The sequence below is a fragment of the Ambystoma mexicanum genome, chromosome 1p (assembly GCF_040938575.1).
Source record: "Ambystoma mexicanum isolate Mex_15411 chromosome 1p, UKY_AmexF1_1, whole genome shotgun sequence".
In the NCBI taxonomy this organism is placed as follows: domain Eukaryota; kingdom Metazoa; phylum Chordata; class Amphibia; order Caudata; family Ambystomatidae; genus Ambystoma; species Ambystoma mexicanum.
In genome coordinates this window covers 289,429,408-289,452,720 of record NC_090921.1, presented here as the reverse complement: position 1 = coordinate 289,452,720, position 23,313 = coordinate 289,429,408, and the positions used below count along the sequence as shown (strand labels likewise).

General features: G+C 45.2%; 1 protein-coding gene across 4 annotated transcripts in view; it reads left to right on the top strand.

Moving 5' to 3' along the window:
• The window catches only part of LOC138569217 (cold-inducible RNA-binding protein A-like), a 79,649-nt gene that overhangs the window by 30,141 nt on the left and 26,195 nt on the right, over nucleotides 1-23,313 (top strand). For all 4 annotated transcript variants that reach the window (XM_069647005.1, XM_069647034.1, XM_069647016.1 and 1 more), the window contains exons 4-5: nucleotides 12,663-12,783; nucleotides 13,153-13,231. In XM_069647005.1, the coding sequence (XP_069503106.1) occupies nucleotides 12,663-12,783; nucleotides 13,153-13,231 (200 nt within the window). The remainder of the gene's footprint in view (nucleotides 1-12,662; nucleotides 12,784-13,152; nucleotides 13,232-23,313) is intronic.

Sequence of the window (23,313 nt, the reverse complement as noted above, 5' to 3'; positions counted from 1 at the left end):
TCTTCTCCTCCTCCAATCCTATTGTCAAAAAACATCTGAATGGGCTTGCAAGGCTTTACCCGCATGTCAAGAGGCTGCACCCGGTGTGGGACTTCAACATAGTGTTGGGTCCCTGGCGCACAAACCGTTCGAGCCGATGGCCTCCGCGGAAACCAACATCCTCTCTCCTATTCTCTCAATAGTCTTTGAAACCTACTGATTGTGTACTGCTCTGACTCTCTGCATTTCTTGTTCACCTGCTGATCCCTACCTTTCTTTGCAAGTTGCACCACTTTGCAGTTCCGTCATACCTCTCCACCTCCTTCTACCCCTCTTGCAGACTAATTGTAATACTTGCAGGGAGTTCCCAGACCTCCCTTCATGAATCCTTCCATTAATTTCTCATTCCCGGCCCTAATGGACCCTTACTTGACACACTCTTCCCTGCCTAGTCCCAGCCTTTATCATTCTCGTGCCGACAAGTTGAGCCTACGCACGTGAGTTTAGAGGGCCGGGTTACAACACTTTTTTTGATAAAGTTGACCTTTTTCCCGTCAGTTGTATGAATGGCTTTACGTGTTTTAAGAGTGGTAGCTCAGAATCGTCAATTTGCCAGCTTAGGAATTGCACTGAACCTGTGTAAAATATCTCGTTTTGGCATTTGCGTTGCAAAGACCATATTAAAAGCTGAAAACCCTTCATTTTGACAGCAATTTTATAGGAATCGTCCTTTTCAACAAAAAAAAATGTCAAGGCCAGAAATATTAGTCAGGTTCATTGACGTTCCATGTGGTCATGGTCTGTGTGGAGTACTGGCAACCTAACAACCTATGTTCGAATCCTGTTTTAGCATGCTGAAAACACGCACAGTCTCGGCATTCATGCAATTGAAGGAATAAAACTGGAAGTACTATGTCTCTTTTGTCTCCTACTTTCATACTGCTCGGTTTTTGTACCCGGTTTCAAATAGTTTCTTGTTTTCCCAACTTCTCCGTCTCTTTCAGTGCCCTCCTCACTTGCTATTTTCATCTTTATTTCCCTATCAACCAATGACTATGATTTGTATTTCTTTGCCTCGCTCTCATTACCCTCTGCCCCTGTGTCTCTCCTGTTCTCCCTCTAACTGTGGCCCAATCTCGCGGTGTCTCTCTATATCCCTGTGCAGTTCTCTCTCTCTAAATATGCTGCTGTTTTACCACTGTCTCGCAGGGGAGATGAGCTATAGATGTACGCGTCATTTCCCTTACCTCTTCTGGTCCTGGTCTTAAGTCACTCACATGTACCTGCCCAGCACTGACATGGCCGGTTTCACGTATGGGCATTGACGAGGGGGGAGCTTAGACTGCAGTCCGCAATGTTCCCTGACCTTTGAGTCTTGATGACTCATAGACACATTTCTTTGCTGTGGCATGGCATTTTCTAGTGGGCATTACAGGTGAAGGCAACATGATAAGTGTTTGTATCTGGTCCTGGCTCACATTGGTGGCTCTAGTCTGGACTGGCCAGTGCGGGCCACACGTAGTTCGTCACTATAAAATGCCATTTACCGTGGCATGGTCTTTTATAGTGGTAAATTCAACAGGAGTATGTTCTTATTTGTAAATACTCGCATTTATTGGCGCAGCCTCTATGGGCACGTTTGGGCACAGGCAGCATCAAATAGGTTTTTGAACTGGCATATATTGTGGTCAATGGCATCATGAAAATGAGTTGGAAAATACTTCTGTGCACTGCTGGTGATTTGAATATATTGCATTTTTTCGTGTGTTCACCTACAAAACTGATTGACAACTGTGGCTTTTTACCCAATTTCTCACAGAAAGTTTGCTGAAAATGCATGATTTTAACCCAATATTTAAAATTGTCTTCTGGGGGACCCCTCCCAGAGCCTCTATTGGTTGGGGTTCTTTGTGATTTTACCTACAACTTTTTATTCAAACCATTTTTTACCAAAGCTAATTTACTGAAAAAAACCAATTTTTTTACATTTTATTTTTTTATTTGGGGGGCTTACCACCGCAAGCCTTTCCGTTTCCCCGTGTTTTTAACCCCCCAAACTCCCTCCTCACCTGTTTTATCCCCTTATAACACTACCCCTATACATATATTTTAAATGCAGTATTGTTCCGGTACTCTTTTCGGTAAAACATGCCTCGAATAAAAGGTTTTCGTTAAAATCACTGGATACCCTTGGTTGGTTCCGTCTCCCTTGCTAGGCTTAGTCACTCTCACATATTCATGGGAAACGTTTACGCCCCACCAATGAAAAAACTCAGCAGCCACCACTTGGTCAACTCCTGGCTGCTGTAACATGTGTCCCCTGTCTTGCGATTTCATATCCAGAGTGCCTTAACTGCAAGAAGTCTGGGGGACAAGGTGGGTCACAGGAAGTTTGGGAGCCTTAACAAAATCCAAGATGCTGAGATCCCTTTGTGGACTGAATCGCTCCTCATGTCTGCCTACATCAAAAGGAATCCAGCAATCTGCATCCTGGTGTGAGGTGGCTATTGACAGGACTGTCTTTAAAGCACTTGATTACGGGCAAATCTCCCATGGGTGGTTTCTGTTCCCTGGAGGTAGGTGTCAACCCTCTTACGGGGATAAAAGAGACTTACTGGGCAGGAACCAACATGTGGTTGTGGGTACACCCAGGCCAGACAGTTAATGCACACCAGGACCAGTCAAGAATGAGTTTCTACTCACCAAGCTAACAATAATGACATGCAATGCTTGTGGCTGTATATTTATTTATTTATTGGTCATTTTTATAGCACCTATACACATAAACAGTGTTTCAAAGCGCTTCAAGGCAGGGGAGGGAACAAGGGGTAAATGCAATAAAATGTTCTTATTGGGCCTTGAGTCACTCGGAATGGGCAAGTGCTATAAGTGTTAATAATGGCACGGCCACAGAACACGAGAGACTGTTTTACAAAACATAAAACAAAACTGTCGTACTAGGCCTGATGGGATTTCAGAGAGTGCAAAGCGCTAGGGAGGGTGAAGGGCAGACAAGATGACGAAGTAAACATAAAACAAAACTGTCGTACTAGGCATGACGGCATTTCAGAGAGTGCTGTTATATAAATGACAATGATATAAATGAGAGGAAGGGGAGAAGGGACGGACAAGATAGCGAGATAGAAAAGCGGAAAACCGAAAGAGGCACACATATGCAGTACCAAACTGAAGGATGCAGAGATGGAAAGGCACCTAGATTCTAAATGGCCCAGACAGCACACAAGTGCAAAGTGCAATGAAAAACGGGGGGCGAGGTGTTCAGTTGAAGTTGATGTAGAACAAAATACACCAGAGTTCGAATCCCAGAGAGCACAAAGTGCAGTGCACAGTGGAGGGTGCAGAGATGGAAACGCACAAGAGTTCAAATTGCAGTCGGGGGTTACAAGACCAAGGTAGACTGACAGTCATCGGAGCATCGTGCGAGTAGTGCGGACATGAGTTGCAGAGGGGGAAAGTACAAGGAAAAAGGACAGGCTCCGACCGGGGGGGGGGCACATGAAATCATGGAATGTAGTTGGGGAGGGAGGGCTCCAGACCCGGGCATGGGTATTGGAGGGGTTACCACCAAGGTGGAGTGCATGTGAGGGAAGCTGCAGCGGCCAAGTGGAGTGGAATGCGCACCAGGAACATGCTACTAGCTGAGGGTGTGCTGGGACTCAGGCGGGTGAAGAGCAGAGGCAACAGAGTGTGTGCAGCAGTAGTAAGGGTGGGGTATACCCGGTGCAAGGCAGATCAGGAAGCAGTTTGAGAGAATAACACTCGTTGTTGCTCTTACCTTAGGAGCACTAGACCGGGATGAAAGATCAAAGGAGCGCTGCAGAGCAGCAGTGACGGCCAGAACCAGAGAAGTGTTAGCGGGCCCATAGCCTTCAAGGCCCAGACCGGGTCAGACAGGAAGGACCTGACCTGTCTCTTAGATGGACCCTGCCTCCTCCGGTGGATCAGGGGCACAAGGATGTTGCTGCCAAGTTCTGGAGGCAAGAAAATAATTTCAGAAGCCACAATGGCATATCAAGACATGGCTTATATTTACATCTTAATCTGCCTCAGGGCTGCTGGGGTACACAGTTGTAATATTTTGAATCAAATGTGATAACACTTAAAAAGTCTAAGGGCCTCATTACACGGATGGCGGAGAACCATGGCGCTATTAGCGCCATTGTTCATGCCGGTAAAATACCGGCACTGCCTTGGCGGAAAGGGGAATTACCGCCCCATTCCAAGGTTGGCGGGGCGGTAATTCCCCCTTCCACCATTGCCCTTCCCCATTCCCATTTTTGCCCCATAGGGCATAATGGGAATGGGGAAGGCGCTAATTACGGTGCCGCAAATTGCGGTACCGTAATTAGCTCCCTGGGTCCCTTTGCGGGTTGGTTTTTAACGCCTGCAAAAAGCAGGCGTTAAATCCCCCAACCCGCAAAGGGACCTCGTAGTAAGGCGGTAAGGATTTACCGGTACCAGTATTTTACTGGTACCGGTAAATCCTTACCGCCATCCGTGTAATGAGGCCCTATGTCTGAGATTGTGGTATGAAAAACACTGTTACTCTGCTAGCTTTAAGAATCTTTTCACACATAGGCTGCAACAAACCACCAGAGGCACTCAAATCCAGTGTCAAAAACATTGTTTTTAAAACAATTTATTAGTGAGTTGGTTTACAAAATTAAACCTTTTCACGTAGTTCCATTCCATAATGTCACACATAAAATGTTTAGAAAATACACAATCAAATGGAAATTTTAATTTCATCAAGTCATCAGAATGTAAAAGCTAAAAAAAGAAAAAATGAAGAATACATGTTAGTAAATTAGAAAACTAAATCTTAACTTGCAGCATCTTAAATATCTCTAATAACATCCAATATAAGCTTAACAACCGTGAAATACTGCCCCCTATCATCCAATTGGCCCATAACGTTTCTTCCCCAAAACAGTATGGGAATTATCTAGGATTCTAAAGTGCTTATGCTTAATTGATGTTGTAACTTTACAATAAAGTAAAATATATTTTAATGTTTCTAAACTTTTATTATTGTAGAGAGGACAATTTCTATCAGATAAAGACATAGATCCTCATTACGAGTCTAACGTTAACCCGCCGGTGCGACCGTTATTAATGTTGCCGGGTGCTTCAGTGATTACTCTGCCGGTAGAGGCCTGAACTCCAGGCAGGTGGCGTCTGCCCGTCGTTCACTGCCCCTACTAGCAGACTGCAGATTACCGGTGTCGCAGGGAGTCAGGGGAGTTGGCGGCAGCACCCAAGGGGGCGTGCAGCAAATAGGTAAGTTGTTGGGGATGGGGGGAGAGTATTCCTAATTGATGGGTTGTTTGACCGTAACGGGCAAGTTAGCTACAGTTTTTTTGGCCGCAAACATTTCCGTTACAGGCAAACAACCCAAATTCGTGTGAAATTACACACGGCCAAACTGATCGGTTTCATGTGTGCTATTAAGGGCAAATATTTTATTAGGAATTATTATTTGCAATATCAAATCTCAAATAATTTATATGATAAGCACGCTCAAGGCTTGCTGTATCCATAGCCCAGGACATAGTCTTTGGCTTATGCTTGCAGGTGAAGATGACCATCTGGAATTATTTTGCATTCACCAATAGGTTGTTATCCTCTGCATATCGAGCAAATGGCGACAGCTTTCTCTGAAATCCGATCGGGGTTTGATCTGAAAGCATGATATCATCAGTGAAAGCAAGCCAATGTAATTTTAGAGTACCCAATCTTACCGGAAAGGAGTTCAGTAACTCCCACGGGAACTTGATATCAGAGATATAGGAAATTTAAAGTAGAGGGTCCATCACGCACCCTTGTCTAAGCCCCACCAATGTATTAATGGGGCAAGTCAATTCCCCCTCCCTTGCCAATCTAATCGGCACATAGGTGTCAGAAGAAAGTAGGGAAATTGCCTTTAACAACGGACCAGGCACTCCCCACATGAGTAATTTCTACCAGAGTCTTTGCCAGTTGACCCTGTTGAATGCACGAGACCGATCCGTAGAGGCTACATACACTGCTCCTATGGTATACTTCAAAGCTGAGACTCGTAAGTGAGTCCATTGAGAGATTTGCCCAATCTCTAACAGAAACATACCTAGAAAACACTCAAAATATTGAGTTTCTTGACCCACAATTCCAACTCTCGCAACAATACAGATGCAAAGATTGTACTTGCAGCATCGTCTATAGTTGGTAGGATCCGACCGCTCCCCTTTTTAAAAATCAGAATGATATAGGAACATTTCCATGTAAGGAGGCAGACATCTTGACCACAAGATTTCATTAAACAAATTATACAAAATATGTGCTGTGAGGGTACAGGAGTAAGACTCGGACACAAGGGTGGCATGTTGATTGGCAAAGACTTTATTAATAACAAAAACGGGGGGGGGGGAGGTTGGAGGAAATCCTAACTAACCCTCCCTCTAGGAGGTGTTTCCCAGCCTCAACAAAACTAGCTAATGAAAATGTCTGTGTCAGAATGCCCAAAGAAAAGTTTGCCGTCCTGTGTCCGAATCCTAATCTACCCTCACAAGCTAAACTCAACATAAGGCGAAAAGGGAAATGTCTTTTGGCTGGCCAACTGCAGCCGCGCTTTGTAGTTTCAAATAAAAGTTCGAAAAAGGTGCAGAAAAGAAATCAATTTCACCAAGGCTCAAGGGGTTGATTCTTTTCCCCTGAGTCTTTCCATGTTTTATCCATATTGTCTCTGTGTCTTTGGTTTATGAGATTGATCCTTGTCTTTGCTTGGTAGACCTGGCTCTGACGCCCTGCGATAAGTAAGAATAGCCTGGATGCCTTTTCCAAGCTGTGAAGGACAATCTTGATCCTTTGCTACCCGAGAACTATCATACCACCACAAATGTTCCCTTTATACTTAAAATACTGGACAAAATAGCCTATATCCAGCTGGAGAAATTTGTCGAAAATAATAACATTCTTGCAAGGGAACAGTCTGGTTTTAGAGCCAACCATGGAACTGAGACGGCGTTATTGGATCTTAAGGCCAATATAACGGAGATACTTGAGGAGGGTAACTCTGCTTTACTGCTCCTGCTGGATCTCTCCTCTGCCTTCGACCTAGTCGACCATGAATTACTTGCTGATAGACTCCAAAAAACCGGCCTATGCTCTCCCGAAGCGGTATGGTGGCTAAAATCCTTCCTGGGTCCTAGGAATGCTTGTGTCTCGAAGGGATCTTTTAAATCTCAAAAAATTCCTGTGACCTGTGGTGTCCCACAGGGATCTTGCTTATCCCCACTACTTTTTAATATCTACATCAAATGCCTATGTGATTTACTGAAATCAATGGGCATACAATTTGCTAACTACGCCGACGACACGCAGATAGTGATTAATCTATCTGGTGTCTACAAGGATGATTTGGCTACTGTAAATGAAATTTATGATACCATTCAAAAATGGATGGCTCTTAACTCTCTCACACTCAATGATAAAAAAACAGATTATCAGTACACCTTTTAGGCACAAAAACATAGACACAGACTACACAGCCTTCGTAATTGGCGGTAACAACATTCATGTATCAGATTCTGTAAAAACGCTGTGAGTATATTTTGATACTTTCAGAAGCACGTATCCTACCTCAAGTCATCTTGCAGCTTTTTCACACATCTCTTATGGCAAATAAGACCATATCTGTCCGAAGGTAATAGAGCATCCATTGCAGCAGCCATAATTAACACCAAGCTGGATTACTGCAACAGCCTCCTGATAGGCACCTCAAAAAGAAACATTAGGAGTCTCCAAACTATACAGAACGGAGCTGTTTGAGCTGTATGTGGCCTAAGTCGCCAAACGCACATCTCAGAACATCGAAGAAAGTTACACTGGCTCTCTATAGAGCAATGGCTTAAATTCAAAGGACTAGTTATAGTTTTTAAATGTCTTTCAGGCAAAGCCCCGGAATATCTAAAAACTAGGCTACAGACAGCGATTCCAAAGCGCACGCTACGCTCAAACAGTCTCTTGCTATTGGCACAACCTCGTACCCTTCTGAAGAAAGTGGGTGAAGCAAGCTTTGGGGCCTGGGGCCCTAAGAATTGGAACATAATCCCTCTCCACCTTAAACAGTCCACCACATTGCAACAATTCAGAAAACGTCTTAAAACCTTTCTTTTTGATATCTAATCACCACCGTTTGCCCTAAAGATCTCTGGCTTTCTCTCAGGATGTGTTAATCGCCATCGCGGCCGTTTCTTTTTTCCATTTATTTTCCAATTTATGTTATCTGTTTGTGTTGTTATGTAAGCGCCCTGAGACCTTTGGGTGGGTGATTGCGCTATACAAGAACCTCTTTATTTAGTTAGTTAGTTAGTGTTGAGGATCCCAGACTCTTTGTGAGCAGACCCGACTTCCAGGTACTGCGACGAATAATAATAGCTTCAGATCTTCCTCTCAATTGCCACTGGTTCCAGACCCTGTTCTCAGTAGACCGCCCACCCGCCCCCCCCCCCCCCCCCTACCCCCCTGGTCCACTCTCCTGCCAAATAGGGTTCTCTGTGTTTTCGTTCTCACAGTTTTCTTTCTCTGACTTTGCTTCGAGCCACATCGTTGGTTTACTCTCCTGCCAGTACATGCAAGATTTGTATTCCTCTTTATTGCTGTTAGGGTTGCATTTCCCCAGTATGGGTCCCAGACCCTCCTCACTTGGTTACTCTCACAAGTTCTCTTTATCTGACTTCTCTTCAAACCACAGCCTTGGTTTACACTCCTGCTAAGGTCTATGAGTACCATCCGTATTCTTCTTTACTTCTGTTCGGGAAGCGTTTCCCTCAAAATGGGTCCCAGACCCCCTTCAACTTGTTACTCTGTCCCGGTAAAGATGTGTTCAGTACTTTTGGACCTTGTGTATCCTCTTGGTGTCTCCAACCCCGGGCTTAGCCACCCTAGCACTTTTAAGGGTCTTGGCCATCACCCTCTGGTTGTTCGTTGGTCTCCCAGGATATTCTGCAACTTCTCTGGTTCAACGGGACCTTCCCCGGTCTTCTGCGCATCTCTGCAGTTCCGCAGTGATTTCACTGCACTGTAGCACCCTCGTTCACCGGCAAGTATTTTCCCTCTTCTCCGGTCTGCCTTCTGCATCGTGGGTCTCCCGTGAGTGCGCCTCTCTCCCCGACACTGTCTGCTTCTCTGCTCTGCTCCTCTGTGCATAGCCTGCCAAGCTCTCTTGTCCGTTCCGAGCCGAAGACACCATTGTTCGCTTCCCTTCTGGTTTGGAGGACAGCTTGCCAATGGGATCATTCAAGAGACAAGAGCGGGTGTGTTTGTTCGCATTCATGATCTTCATTGCTCTAGGCCTCTTCCTCATTCCAGTGGTCCCTACTTGGGATATTCAACAAAAATACATGGGGGCACAAGGTAGTGTGGAAATGGAGGGTTTATGAGGTGAGGTGTTAGGGTCAAAGTGGTACCGCCTTTTCCCAGAATTGTTACTACTCTCAATGTGGCCCTACTCCCCATGAGATCCTCCTGCTGTGTACCACCCCCAGGGGGACTATAGGGTTGTTGTCTCACCTCCCTGGCCTCATGGGATAGGGCTTCCCCACATAAAGCATTGATTATACCTCAGGATTCGTCACAGTGCTCATATCTTGGGATTGACTTTTATGGTAATAGGAGCCAACATATCAAGGCCATGAGCCCTAAGTGTTAATGTTAATGTTAAAGGACATTTGTACCGCGCACTATCACCACCGGAGTGGTCCCCTGGCGCACTGGCAGCTCTGGAAAAGGATGGGAGGGTGAGTTAGTGGGAGGATGCAGGAAAAGGGCAAGAGAGCAGTGATGTGCTGTTGACGGCCACAGCCCGGTGGGTCCGTTGGCTGGGCCTGGGGTGTTTGCAGCCGGTAGTCGTCGTGTACTGTTGTGGAGGTCTATGTGTTTTTGTTTTGTAGTTGCAGTGTAGTGAGGTTTGTGCGGTTTGTTGTGCTGTAGGTTTGTGTTTGTGTTTGGTTAGGTGTTTGAGAGGTGTGTTCAGAGGTGGAAATTGTTAGTAACATTTGTTAGTTGGCATCTTTAGAAGTCTTTGCTGATGCTATTCTGTCCTTATCTGGGTCCATCTTGCACTATGCTCTCTTTCACATCTGGCCCCCACCTCAACCAGCCTCCATCATAACCCCTCCTGTCCTCCTTACCTGCAATTGTGGCCAGTGCAGGTAAGCCTGCATCTAAACTGCATCAGCCTCCATCATAACCCCTCCTGTCCTCCTCACCTGCCAATGTCCAACTATCAGCTAGTGTGGCGATTGCCAGTGCCCCTGCAATCCAATTGATATTTTGGTACATGGTAGCAACTGAGGTAGAGTGAAGGGATTGGCTGGAGTAGTTGACTGTCTCAGTGGGTGTCACCTGTGTTTCTGTCTTTTCTGTGTCACCTGTCCGGCATTGCGGGAGGTTCCCTATCATTTCTAGGGATGTTAGTGTCCTTTCCAGTTCCGTCATTCTTTTTTTTCCCTGTTGTTTCGATTTTCAGGTTGAGTCTGTGGTTTTGAAGAGCCAGGTTTTCAGTAATTTACTGAATTTGTGGTGATCCTCGGTGTTTCTGATCTCTTTTGACTTACTCTTGCCTTTCAGTTCTCGAATGACATCTATCTAAATTATTCAACTTCAATGCCCCCATGATATCGAAAAGGCAACTGAATCACAGATTTGTTGTTCAGGCAAGCATATACTTTGTTTATTTGGGTATCCAGTTTTCTGAGTCTAGCTCCTGGTGTGTCCAGGTGGACAAGTCTCAAGCTACTCTGGATAAATACAGTCGGGGTGTGAATAACATTTACTATACGTATGGTAAGGGTGCTGTTTCACCTGCCTTTGAAATGTACCAAAAACAGGCAAAAGCAGTAGCCTTGTATGGTGTAGACATCTGGGGGCATTTCGAGACATGTGCCCTTAGAAACTGTGAACAATACGTTTTTAATGAACTTACTCTCATTACCGCAGCGTTCCCCGAATGCTCTGCTTCGGTTGAAAGTGGATTTGCCTCTAATTGGGGACAATATTGTTCTAAGACTCGTTCTCCCTAGGGCATCATGGCGCTGGGAAAGGAGAGAGATCAGCATACCCAACAACCATAATCCTAAAACAAATATGTTTTCAGTGCCTTTCTGAAAGCAAAATGGTTCACTGAATTTTTCAGAAACATAATAGTATTTAGCTAAGCACCACCTGTATGTTATGTATATGCTGCGGCTAAAGACTAATAGGAAACATGAGGAGGTCTTACCATGTGGTAATTGCAAGAAATTGTGAATACTCAGTGAGGTGCTCCACTATTTATTGTTTTTCAATCATGTGTACAGGAGAATCTACAATAAAATGATGTGTATCTAAATATTGTCCATATGGTGCAGTGTACCTCTATTCCCAAACTGCTAGATATTTCAAAAACAATGCAGAGTAAACAGACACTCTGTCTTACCTTGTACATGATTCTAGTGATACGTAATCACCTGATTCAGGAAGGGGGTCTGCTGTTACCTCCCTACTTAGGATGCGCTCACTGCAAAAAATTATAATGAAAGGTCATTACTTTACAATTATATTACAATCACTTTAGAGTAGTGTGGATGGAGAGACACAGGGCGAAAGATATCCGGTATGTTCGGGTCCGCCCTTGCTTTTTAGGATAGGGATTACTGGCTTTTTTGACAACAGAGGGAAAGCAAGTAGAGTCGAAGGACAGATCGAAGAGTTTAGCGAGGTGAGAGGCCACTGAAGGGGCAATAGGGTTGACTAACTGAGGAGAAAGAGGGTCTAATGGGGCACAAGAAGAGATAGGACTATGTCAGTATTAGTGTGACTAAGGCAGAGGATGATGGTAGAGTAGGCAGAGTGTAAAATGTAGGAGGAGGGAGCACGTGCAAGATCAGGAGAGTGTCTTATTCTGGAAATGTTTACAGAAAAATATTTAGCTAGGCCATTAGCTGTGAGAGTATAGTTGATAGTCATAGACTTAGGAGGAGTGGGTTAAGGGTGCCCTGTAGCCGGGAGGATGGTTGGAGTGAGAGGCTAGGTAGAGTTTCCTTTTTGCTCTATCAAGAGAGTTCAGGGCAGAGGTAGAGGTGCAGGTCCTCATGCGAGTGGGTCCCCCTCAATTTGCACAGCAGCTGACACATGTCTCTGCAGAGAGAGCGTAAGAATGGAGTGACCCATGGGTGAGGATGCTGAGACTTAGGGGTGAAAGTAAGCAGTGGGAAGTGAGAGGAGAATCAGTCATTTAGTAGGGATTGGAAGCTGGAGAAGGCAGTGTTGGTGAAAGAGGCATTGGGTGTGATGAACTAAGGCACAATCTGTAAAAATGCATTGGTGAGGGCTTACAATGGTGGCATATATTACACCTCTCTGCAATATGACATTTTCTGGGCCTTCTACATAGCAGAGGTGTCATGAGAAATCCATAAGTGTCAGTGTCTCGAAATGGGGTGTCCCCACACCCAAGCACTGACTCGTTGATCATCCTCACAGTAGTGACAGAAATAACCTTCTCATCTGTTAAGTTTTCTGGCAGGCTTTTTCCAGCTGCTAATTAGTTCCATTGAAATGGAGTGCATGCTCAGAATTTGAAACATGTTTCTTAATATTTTACTGTTCTCATATAATATACAAATATGTTTGGCCTTCCACAGACTATTGATGGGCGTCAGATCAGAGTTGATCAGGCAGGAAAAACGCCAGACAGAAGCCGTGGTGGCTACAGAGGAGGATCTGGTGGTGGCAGAGGCTACTACCGTGGCGGCAGTGGAAGAGGCAAGACTTTTTTTTATTGGTGATTTATATTAAACCCTTAGCGGCAAGATGCTTCATGGTGCCGGTGGAGGATATTAGGTGGGTATGGCTTGGGGTGGCGGGTTTGTAGGTAGTGCAGATGATCTCACTGTAGAAGGGTATGGTGGGGGTAAGGGTACGGAGTAATTTCCTTTTAACATTTTGTAATGATACATGAAGCAGTCTGGTTGACTTCCACCAGCAGAGAAGCATTGTTGCTCACTAAGGGGCGCATGTCTGATTTGCTGGCAATTTCTACTGAACGGTTATGGCCTAGGATTCAAGGACACAGCAGTGTTATATTTTTATGGGCTTAATTCTTACTCTTTTAATTCTCCAATTTGCTTTTAGATGGTGACAGTTATGGTAGTAGCCGGTTCGAATCCAGGAGAGGTGGTTATAGCGGTGGATCCAGGGACTATTACAGCAGGTATATGAATACCTGAACCAGTGCATAATTTCTATACATTCTGAACCTTTTCTTAGTGGCTAGCAACACATGCTTGCATATTAAGACTTTGCTTGTTCTAATCTGGTAATGTATGAATTTGTGTCTGACGAGTGATATGTGCCCTGTAGCCATTAGGCTTTTATGGATAGATTTTGTATGTTTACTTTTTGGTGGTTTGAAAATGGGAATCTACCTATTTTTTTCAGTTGTCTCTGCAAAATATTTCTAAATCTACTAGTGCTGCTATTTTTAACTGTGATCGAACTTGGGGGTGGGAGGGTTAAACCCCCACTTTGCAATCTTGCCCCGGGTGCCCCAATGGTGGGCGAAGACACACCTTGTGCCCATCCAAGACTAGGACTTGGCAGGGGTCACTACATATGGCCTTTTTATAACCGGATTGGGTACTCTTTGGAACCTTGAAAATATTACTCAACCTCTTTCCACCCTTGAGGCCTAACTATAAATATGTATATCTTAACACCAGATTTGTAGCGGACCCAGCTGGATACCTTGGTTGGAAGTGAAATTGGCTTCCTTTTTATAAATAGGTGATGTCTGAGGGATGATTGCATGCCAGTCTTTCATGAAATTATACCACCAGAATGTAAAATCATCACTGTCAAATTGCCACTGCCAACGAGGTGAATGACCCTGCTAAGGGATTACCTCTCAAATGCTCCCATGTTGACAGTACTAAAACCTTCCCTTCCAAAATGATTCCCAACTCACCCCCGAAAAAGCCAAAAGAATTAAGCATTCCAATGCCTGGTTCACCCAGGATCTCCTACAGATGCGTGGGAGAAAAAGGGCAGCACTCACCACTGGATTAACAACCCCACAGAGGCTACCAGAATCGCCTTCAAATTTATCTCTAAACAATACAAAATCGCCATCACCAATGCCAATGTCGCCCCCTTCAATACAAGGATAGCCAATGTTAAATATGGAACTAGAAAAATCTTTGCCATATTCAGAGAGCTTGAGACCCACTCCTCCCCTCCGTCACTTATCGTGAGGAATGAAACTTGGTGCAACTCCATCCATTCCGCCATGCTAAACAAACTGGAAACTTTGCAGGCCAAAATCCTTGCCCACCAACGGTAATCTCACCAAACTGGTCGCCAGCAGTCAAGGTAACCCAGCAGCCAGCTCTACTAACTCCCCCCTGTTTGACTTTCAAGACATGAGTGAGACGCAGGTCATCACACTCCTCCGCTCCATCAAACCTTCCAATTGCAAAGGCGATGCCTGCCCAGCACAAGCCATCAAGGACTGTGCACCTTCCCTAGCCCCTATCATCACCACATTTATTAATGCCTCTTTTCGATCTGGCTACGTCCCATTGGGACTAAAGGAAGCGTGGGTTTGTCCACTCCTTAAAAAGCCCTCACTTGACCACTCCATCCCAGTTAATTACAGGCCCATCACCACCGTCCCCTTCCTATTAAAAATTTTGGATAAAGTAGCTTACCTGCAAATACAGAAATTCCTAGAAGACAATCATCTCCTAGGACTTAAGACTATCAGGGTTCAGGCCACGTCATGGGACTGAAACGGCTCTCCTTGACCTAAAAAAACAGATTGATGACCTCAGAGACGCAGGCAAACCTGCGCTCCTTCTGCTCCTGGACATGTCGGCGGCCTTTGATCTGGTCAACCACAAAACTCTATGCCAGCACCTCTCCTCAGTAGCCAACTTCTCCGACCGTGCTTGCAACTGGATTGCCTCCTTCCTCAAGGCCAGAGTAATGAAAGTCTTCTCTGACTCTTCGTGCGCTGACGCCAGCACCATCAAATGTGGGGTTCTGCAAGGCTCATGCACTGCCCCCACCCTCTACAACCTCTTCACAAGGCCACTGTTTAAAATCTTGGACTCCCTGGGTCTCTCATATACAAACTATGCGGATGACACCCAGGTACTCATCCCCCTATTGTGTGACTACCTGTCCGACCAGAACACACTGGACTCTATATACACAACAATCCAATCATGGATGGCAGAAAACTGACTCCCCCTCCACCTTGAGCAAGTTGGACAACCAATACTCCTCCTTCACCATTGACAATATCCCCATCGCCGTATCACCATCCATTAAAACCTTAGGTTTCTACCTGGAACCTGACTTGACAGGTTAACGCCACAGCATCCACCTCCGCCTACCACGCCAAACTCATCAACTCAGTTAGACCTTTCCTGTCCCAACAAAATTGCCTCACCATCGCCAGGGCCATAATCCGCTCCAGGCTTGATTACTGTAACGCTCTGCTCGTAGGCACACCAGTCAAGAATGTTGCCAAGCTCCAAATTGTACAAAACACCGTGCCCAGAGCCGCCACTGGTCTCTCGTGTAGAGAACACATCTCAGAGCTCCGAAGACAGGTCCACTGGCTTCCAGTTAAGGAAAGGATCATCTTTAAGGCTCTCGCCCTTACTCAGAAGTGTCTCCATGACTTGGCCCCCCATACCTTGCGCAAAGGATCACCAAACCCACCACTCTTAGACCATCCAGAACTCCTTATTCCAACCTGTTATCCGTTCCCAGAACACAAAAAGTTTGTGCAGGCGGCTCCAGTTTCCCGACGGTGACCCCCACACTCTGGAACTCCTTGCAACCCCAAATCAGGCTTATTGAATCACACTCTGCCTTTCGCAATGCCATCAAAACAAATCTCTTTGTCTGATTGTATAACATGTATTTCGGCTACTAAGTAACCATTGACTCTGCACTGTAACAAGTCTTTCATTGGGCGGCTTCTTTGTAACCCTAAATAAAGCCTTCTTAAACTCTGCTATAGCGCCTCGATGTCTGCAGGATGTAGTGCCCTCTAAAGACCCAAATAAAAAAAAATAAAGTGTTAACTTGACCTGTATGCGCTCATTTCCTTTAGAACAAACCAATCACATCCAAATTACATAATCAGAAGATGCTGTAGATGGACTTACCACATCAATGTAGCACTTGAAATAGTTCAGAAGGAAATATATTAGTTCTAGAAAAAGGCTGCAAAGAGTGCCTGAGCTAAGTAGTGGTGGCTTCTATCATCAGCAGGCCAATTGCCTTTTAATTTTAAACGTTGGCGCATCGCAGACATTCGAATGATGTCTTGCCTTCAGGTGGAGTCCCTCTTTCCTACCAATCAGCTAAGGGAGTGTAACGCTTTATTGAGAAGCCACCCTCAACACAGTGAGTTCCTTCTCTCAGACACATATCATGCCCCATGGATCCCTCTCCCCTGAGCTAACAATGAGCCAAGAACCAGGCTGGTGCACGGGAAATATTGGTATTTATTTAAATTAAAAGTAATAGAAATTAGCACGAAAATGACAAAAACCACTTTATTCGTGGCACAGCACAATCAACTTGCCTGAGCATAAATAAATCACAAAAGTGGGTTAAAAAGAACACAATCACAATTCTTCCCTTTCTGCAAATTTCAATACCTGAAATAATTACACTGATCAGTCACAAAGGCAGTTATCATGTGATGTTGTGCGATTTTGATTTTCCTGCCGGCTTAAAAGGCTAGCGGTAGGATTTCAAGATTGGTTCAAATTCAAATGGCAATTATGATTTCACCCACACTTTTGGTTGGAAATAAACACAGGGTGATTTAGCAGTTTGTTTTTCAGACCCCCCTTGCTTTGGGCTATGTTGGAAGTCAGACAGAAATATTGGAATGATTTGGTGCATTTTGGATTTCAGACCCCCCCTTACTGAACAGCGTCTGTGTTGGGGAAGCTGGATAAAAAGGTTGGACTGATTTAAGCACAAAGATACCCCTCTTCCTTAAAGATGTCGGGGTCAGCTGGACAACAAGGATTAGCCAATTAATGTATAGGCTATCGTTTTTAGTGCACACTGGGAAGTGAGCTTTATTAATTAAGAATTTTAACAAAATTCACCCTGTAGTGTTCTGCCAAATGGGAAATTAATTAAATTAATACTTTTGGTTAAATATGCTAAGGATCTACACAGTGTTGCCCCCCCTGCCCATTATAAAGGGAAGGGATTCAAGGCAAGCAGACTCCCCCACCTTTTGATTTCTCAGGGCTCAGTACTACTTACATAGCAAGCTTCTGTTTAAGGTTGAGGAAAGCCAGATGCATCTCAGGACACTGTGGAAAAATAGGGTAGGGGTCTGGTCACTCCACTCTCAAAGATGTCCTCCTGCTCCACCATAGGACCCAGCACTCTCAGCAATCTCCTCTGGTGTCTCCTTTCAGCTGTCAGATGGTAGATTTCAGCAGCCTTTCTGATGGCCTGTCTCTTGTCTGTCTGTTCCCCTCCTTCTCCTTTTTCCTTCCTGTCGTTCTCCTTTTTCTGTCCCTTTGTCCTAGTGCAGTCCCCCTTATATAGCAGCGATGAGACCACCAATTATACAATCTTGGGGAAGTACCCTGCAATAATCCTTGCCACTAGGATTGGACCGTTACCCATCTCTCTCCTCCCAAAAACAGCCTCCAAATCGGGATCGATTTAGGGGTCTGGAGCAACATATGGCAATTTCCATTTGTCATCATCCTTTGTTGTCCTTTCAAATCTTTGGCAAAAAACTAGTTATGTATCACAACTTCATAATTTTACAAGCAACTGCCAGACTAAACATATTTTCTGTATCTGCTAATCATGGGGAATTAGATAAGCTGACCACGGCCATTTAGCATCTTTCTGCCATTTCCATAAAAAGCACAACAGATATGAATATGTAAGTTATTAAGCATATCCCTAATTTCATTTTCACCCGCTCACCAACTCTCACATTTGGAACATGTTCATATCAGCCAGAAGCACATCATAGCCATTACAGTTCCATGAGTCGCACGTGGATGAATTTTATATCCCCAAAATCGCCTGGAAATGACATAAAAATGGTACATAGATGAAATCCATCGCCTTATGATGGCTGAGAAAAAGGCCTAAAAGATAATAATCCTTTTAAATGAATTGTGATTCTTCATGTGGGACAAATGGCCCAGACTCCTGCCTTCCGGCCATTTGTTTTCACTGGGCCAGCCTGTGCCCACAGTTTTTTTTTTTTTTTATCAATCTCCTTTGTGTTGGAAGTTTGCTCTTTGAAGTGGGTGCCTCCATTTTCACACATATTATTCGTGCTCCAGCCAAGGGTGACTTTTTCTTGAAGTCAATGCTTTCAGAGCTAATAGGTCTGGAGAGCACTGAATTTCGACACCTTTAGCAGGACATTTATTGCATTTGGTCATTAAATGGGAGATGTGACATCCAGGCTGAGAGTGGGAGTTTTTCTTGTGACGTTTTCCCACAGCCAGCAAAAGAGTCTGCCTTGGGCTACCGTTTTCCATGAAGACAAAGTAGCTCTTCACTGGAGGTTTTGGTAGGTGAAACATAATATACATTGCTTTTGGTCAACCTGCACATCATGTTTTGTTTTCCTGACATTTATTTTCCTGTGAGCAGTGATATTTTTTTCACTTTTGCTTTTTAAAAACGTTTTTATGTGCACACACATGTGCAGGCCATTTTTGTTTTCAATGTTTAAAAATCCTGTTTTCCATGTGACAGGGATCTTTGATTCCTCCTTCTTTTGTAAATTAAAATGCTGTTTATCCATTGGTAATGACAGGTAGGCCCCTTTCCACATGGCTCTTTAATTTTACTTGAAAAGCAAAAACAAAGGCCAGGCTGTATTTGTTTCAGTCTTTCAAATCTTGCTACTCATGTGAAAGGGACTTCTGTGTGGGGCCTTTAAATGCACCCCACATGCCGCCCCCCGTGTTCTTCCATGACTCTTTGTTGGGGAAGAAAAAGAGCACGGCAAAGTGGGGTTTCATTGGGCGTAATATCCTTCATCAGGGAGTGGGCACTCCTGTCTCCTTCCATTTCAGGGTTGGGGGTATGGCATGGCACCCTCTTTTCTTCCTTCTTTTGGGAGTGGGCACTCCAGCCTCCCCTTCCATCTTTGGGTTGGAGGGCGTGGCACAGCACCCCCTTTCTTTCTTCCTTTCCAGGTCCCTGGGGTTCTCACTGGACTCCACTCTCACCTCCAGGCTGGAAGTTGAGGAGGTTAGTTCTCTAATAAAAGATAGAAAGAGTTTTGGTACTTTTTACACACATTTTTCCGCAGGAAGATTTACATGGTATTTACAACAACAACTTATAACATGACATTTCCATTTCACAAAATACATTTGATTTCTTTACTTAATTTGTACAATTACACCAAGTAATTTATTCCCTGTTGTGTGTATATATATATGTATATATATATATTTCTGAGGCTTGTGGAACCTGCTTAGATCACATGCTATGCATAGGCCGACATCTAGTGGAAGCTGCAGAGTATTACAGTTGTTGTTTTCGAAACTTGAAAAGCGGCATCGACAGGGCCTAATACTATCCCTAGTGTGACGTCCACTGTACCTATGGTCCTGCATGCGTCGAGGTCCCTCAGATTGTTTTTTTCTGCCATCATTGTCGGACGCTAAAAGCGGAGTTCCTTTTCGGCTAACTCCATTTATTATCAAAGAAATTAGAGCTAGTTACTCTTTCTGTCCTGTTATAGCGGTTCCTCGACAACTGAACTTTGACAACGGTTTCGAGGACAAACTGTGTTGGACGCAGAACTTGCCTCGACAACCCTCCACACAGCCTTGGAAGACCTGTCTGGGCCTCAGCCCATACAGTAGGGCGAGTGGGGGTGGTACATATCTTAGCTAACTAAGAGAATGCATATTTCCCCTTCTCCCTTTTCTAATCGCCAAGCTGCACTTCCAATTAGACATGGAAAATACACCTTTTAAATTTTGTCGCACTTGTAACAAAACATTTGCAACATCTATTTTCCGAGGGATCACGAAGGCCACTGTAAAGCTTGCAAGCTTTTTAAGCCCAACTCCCTAAAGGCCCGAAAAACAAAGCGCTGGGCCCACCATGCCATGCAGGCCGAGGCCGCCATAGACGTTGAGGGTGCTTCTAGCGACGGCAGCATCAGCGTCTTCAGTGACGACGAAGGCGAAAGGGAACCATTGGATTCCCACGTGCAAGCCCCCGACCCCACCAGACAGGCTGACGGCGCTGTTACGGGGACAACACCCAGCGGCATCAGCACAGACAAGTCATCCCACACAAAGCACACAACCCAAGGCCATAAATCGAAGTCAACACCAGCTACACGGCCACACACAGCGTCGAGGGGAAGGTCCACCAGTACCCTGTCCTCGGGCATTCGCGATAGCGTTCGCCTCATGACATGCCGCCAAAGTCGAGAGATAGATCCGATATGGACGCTGTGTCCAATACTATCGCCGAAGACCGAACGTCGAGAGACGTGGCCCCGGCTTGTTCATCCGCCGAAAAATGACACTCGACATTCACGTCGAAATCGGCTAAATCCCTGGAGACTTTGAAATGGTCTCATCTTGTAAAAAAACATGTCCCTGAAACACTGCTGAAAGGGCGGACTTTGAAAGACCACACATCGAAGAGCCACAAATCCCATAGGGAGAAAGATAGTGTATCCCATAGGGAGAAAGAGAGTGTTAACCAAGTGGAGGGGACTATGTCTGAAACTATGAAACACAAGAGGCAGCCTACACCTGAGCTACCTTCCACTCCTGCAACTATCCCAAGTTCGTCACAGTGGTCTACTGAAGATATATACAGAGTAATGAGACGCATGTCCTTTTTGGCCGATTTTATTCGAGAAAAACCTCAAGCCATAGGAAACGTACAGGTCACGCCACCAGCTAGAGGAGCGACACTGTCACAACACCCTGCAAAAAGAGCCCGGCCAGACACCCTTCAAGCAGACATCCCTCAGCATGACCCAGACCAATTTGATCTCTATGACCCCAATACAGATTCCGAGGATCAGGGGGACATAGGGGAGGTAGATCATTATTATGATGACGACGAAGAAGACTTTTACGTCTTACCTTCTCCAGATCATGTAGACCCGTCGGTGGCAGACTTACCGGTGGATAACCAACTCCAATTCAACTAAAGGCTACTAAATGTAGCTGATCACTTTCAAATTCAGACACAGGAAACACAGGTCGACAAAGATTTTGTCAAAGACATATTGGGTGAAAAGAAAGCAGTAGCCCACTTTATCCCCTTATTGCAATCCGTACACACAAGAATACAACCCCCTCTAGTAACCCCTAACCTAAGGCGGGCAGTAAACCCCTGCATTGAAAAAATATTCTGTCCCGCGCCCTTGCACCCCCTCTACATCAGGAGTCAATTAAAGCCAGACTCATTGGTCGTTAACACGACAAGGAAAAGGGTGGGAACACCTCTCGCTTCAGCAGAGGCACCACCCGATAAAGAGAGCAAAAAAATATACACTTTCTGTAAGAAAATGGCCACCTCTGCAGCATATCAGGCAAGAATTGCCAACAACAGCACTCTACTGGCCAGCTACAACTGCCACAAGTGGGAGAATAGCCACATTAATGTCCTCAGCCCCAGAGCCATTAAAATCCCAACTGTCCCTTGCAGTAGCGTAAGGGAAGGCTGTGTCTAACTGCATTTTATAAAATAATTTAGATGCAGCGGATAATGCTGGAAGAATTATCACAGAGGGCACACTTATAAAGCACCACGCATCACTGCGCCAGTCAGGCTTTAAATTAGAGACACAAGCAACCCTCCTCAATATCCAGATCGAGCCTAATGTTCTATTCGGCAAGGCAGTAAAGGATGCACTAAAGTCTTTGGGCCAGCTCACCAACAAACCCTCTGGTCAAAGGGGCGGATTTAATTTTCGTCGCGTCAGGGGACACAACTCTCAGAGGGGTTTCGGGTACAACCAAAGTCAGGGTTCATCCTGGGGTTCCAATCAAGGCCAATCCTCACAAGGCTTCCAGAGGGGCCAGTGGAGATCTCGCGGCCGGGGCAGATCCACCTCTTGCAGTGGTGGATCCACACCCTCAAAGCAATGACCACCAGATTCAGGTCCCCTCCCATGTCACTCCAGTAGGAGGATGCATAACACACTTCACCCATGCATGGGAGGGAATCACCTTGGACAAGTGGGTGCTTTCTACCGTAGCGGGCAGTTATTGCATGGAGCTACTGCAATGACCCTCCTATCATCCCCTGCGAAAATGAACCACCACAAAGGAGGAACAGTGCATACCTCTGGAAGAGGTTGCAGCGCTGCTGTTAAAGGACACCTTCGGAATCGTCCTGGCGAACCTGGTAAACAAGGGTTTCTATTCAATGTACTTCATTGTGCCCAAAAAAGATCTTACAATGCGCCCCGTATTAGATCTGTGCCCTAAAAAATACTTTGCAAAGCCACAAAAGTTCAGCATGACAATGCTACAGAAAGTAATCCCACTGCTAAATCAAGGGGACTACAGGGGACTACATGGCAACCTTGGATATGAAAGATGGCTATTTTCATATTTCAATGTTCCCAGTGCACAGAAAATTCTTGCGTTTCAAGATAGCAAACCAGCACTACCAATCCAAGGTCCTACCCTTCGACATAGCATCTGCTCCAAGGGTACTCACCAAGGTACTGGGACGACTGGCTAATCACGGGGGAGACACCCCAAATTTGTAAGCAAAATACACAAAGAACGATCAACCTTCTTTTCCAATTGGGCTTCTCGATAAACGAGAAAAAATCAAGCCTTGCACAAAACAAGACCAAACAGTTCTTAGGAGCTGTCATAAACACAGAGGAAGGGCTAGTCTTTCCATCAAAGGAAAGAATCCAAAACATACTGCTGCAAATACCTCAGTATCAAGCCGGTCACCAGCTAAGCGTACGCAAAGCTATGCGTTTGCTCGGCATGATGGCATCTTGTCCCACATTCACGATTGCGCATACGCCAGATGCAGTGGTCTTTTCGCCAACACTAGTACAAGCTCTACACTGGTGGACAATGAAGAATCTGTTGAAGGGAAAACCCTTCCACGACCCGGCGGTGCAAGCGGTAGTTACAACAGACGCATAACTCTCCGGGTGGCGGGCCCATCACCTTCATCTCACAGCACATGGTCTATGGACTCACATCACAGCACAGAACCACATCAACTTGCTGGAACATCTGTTTTCAGAGGGCT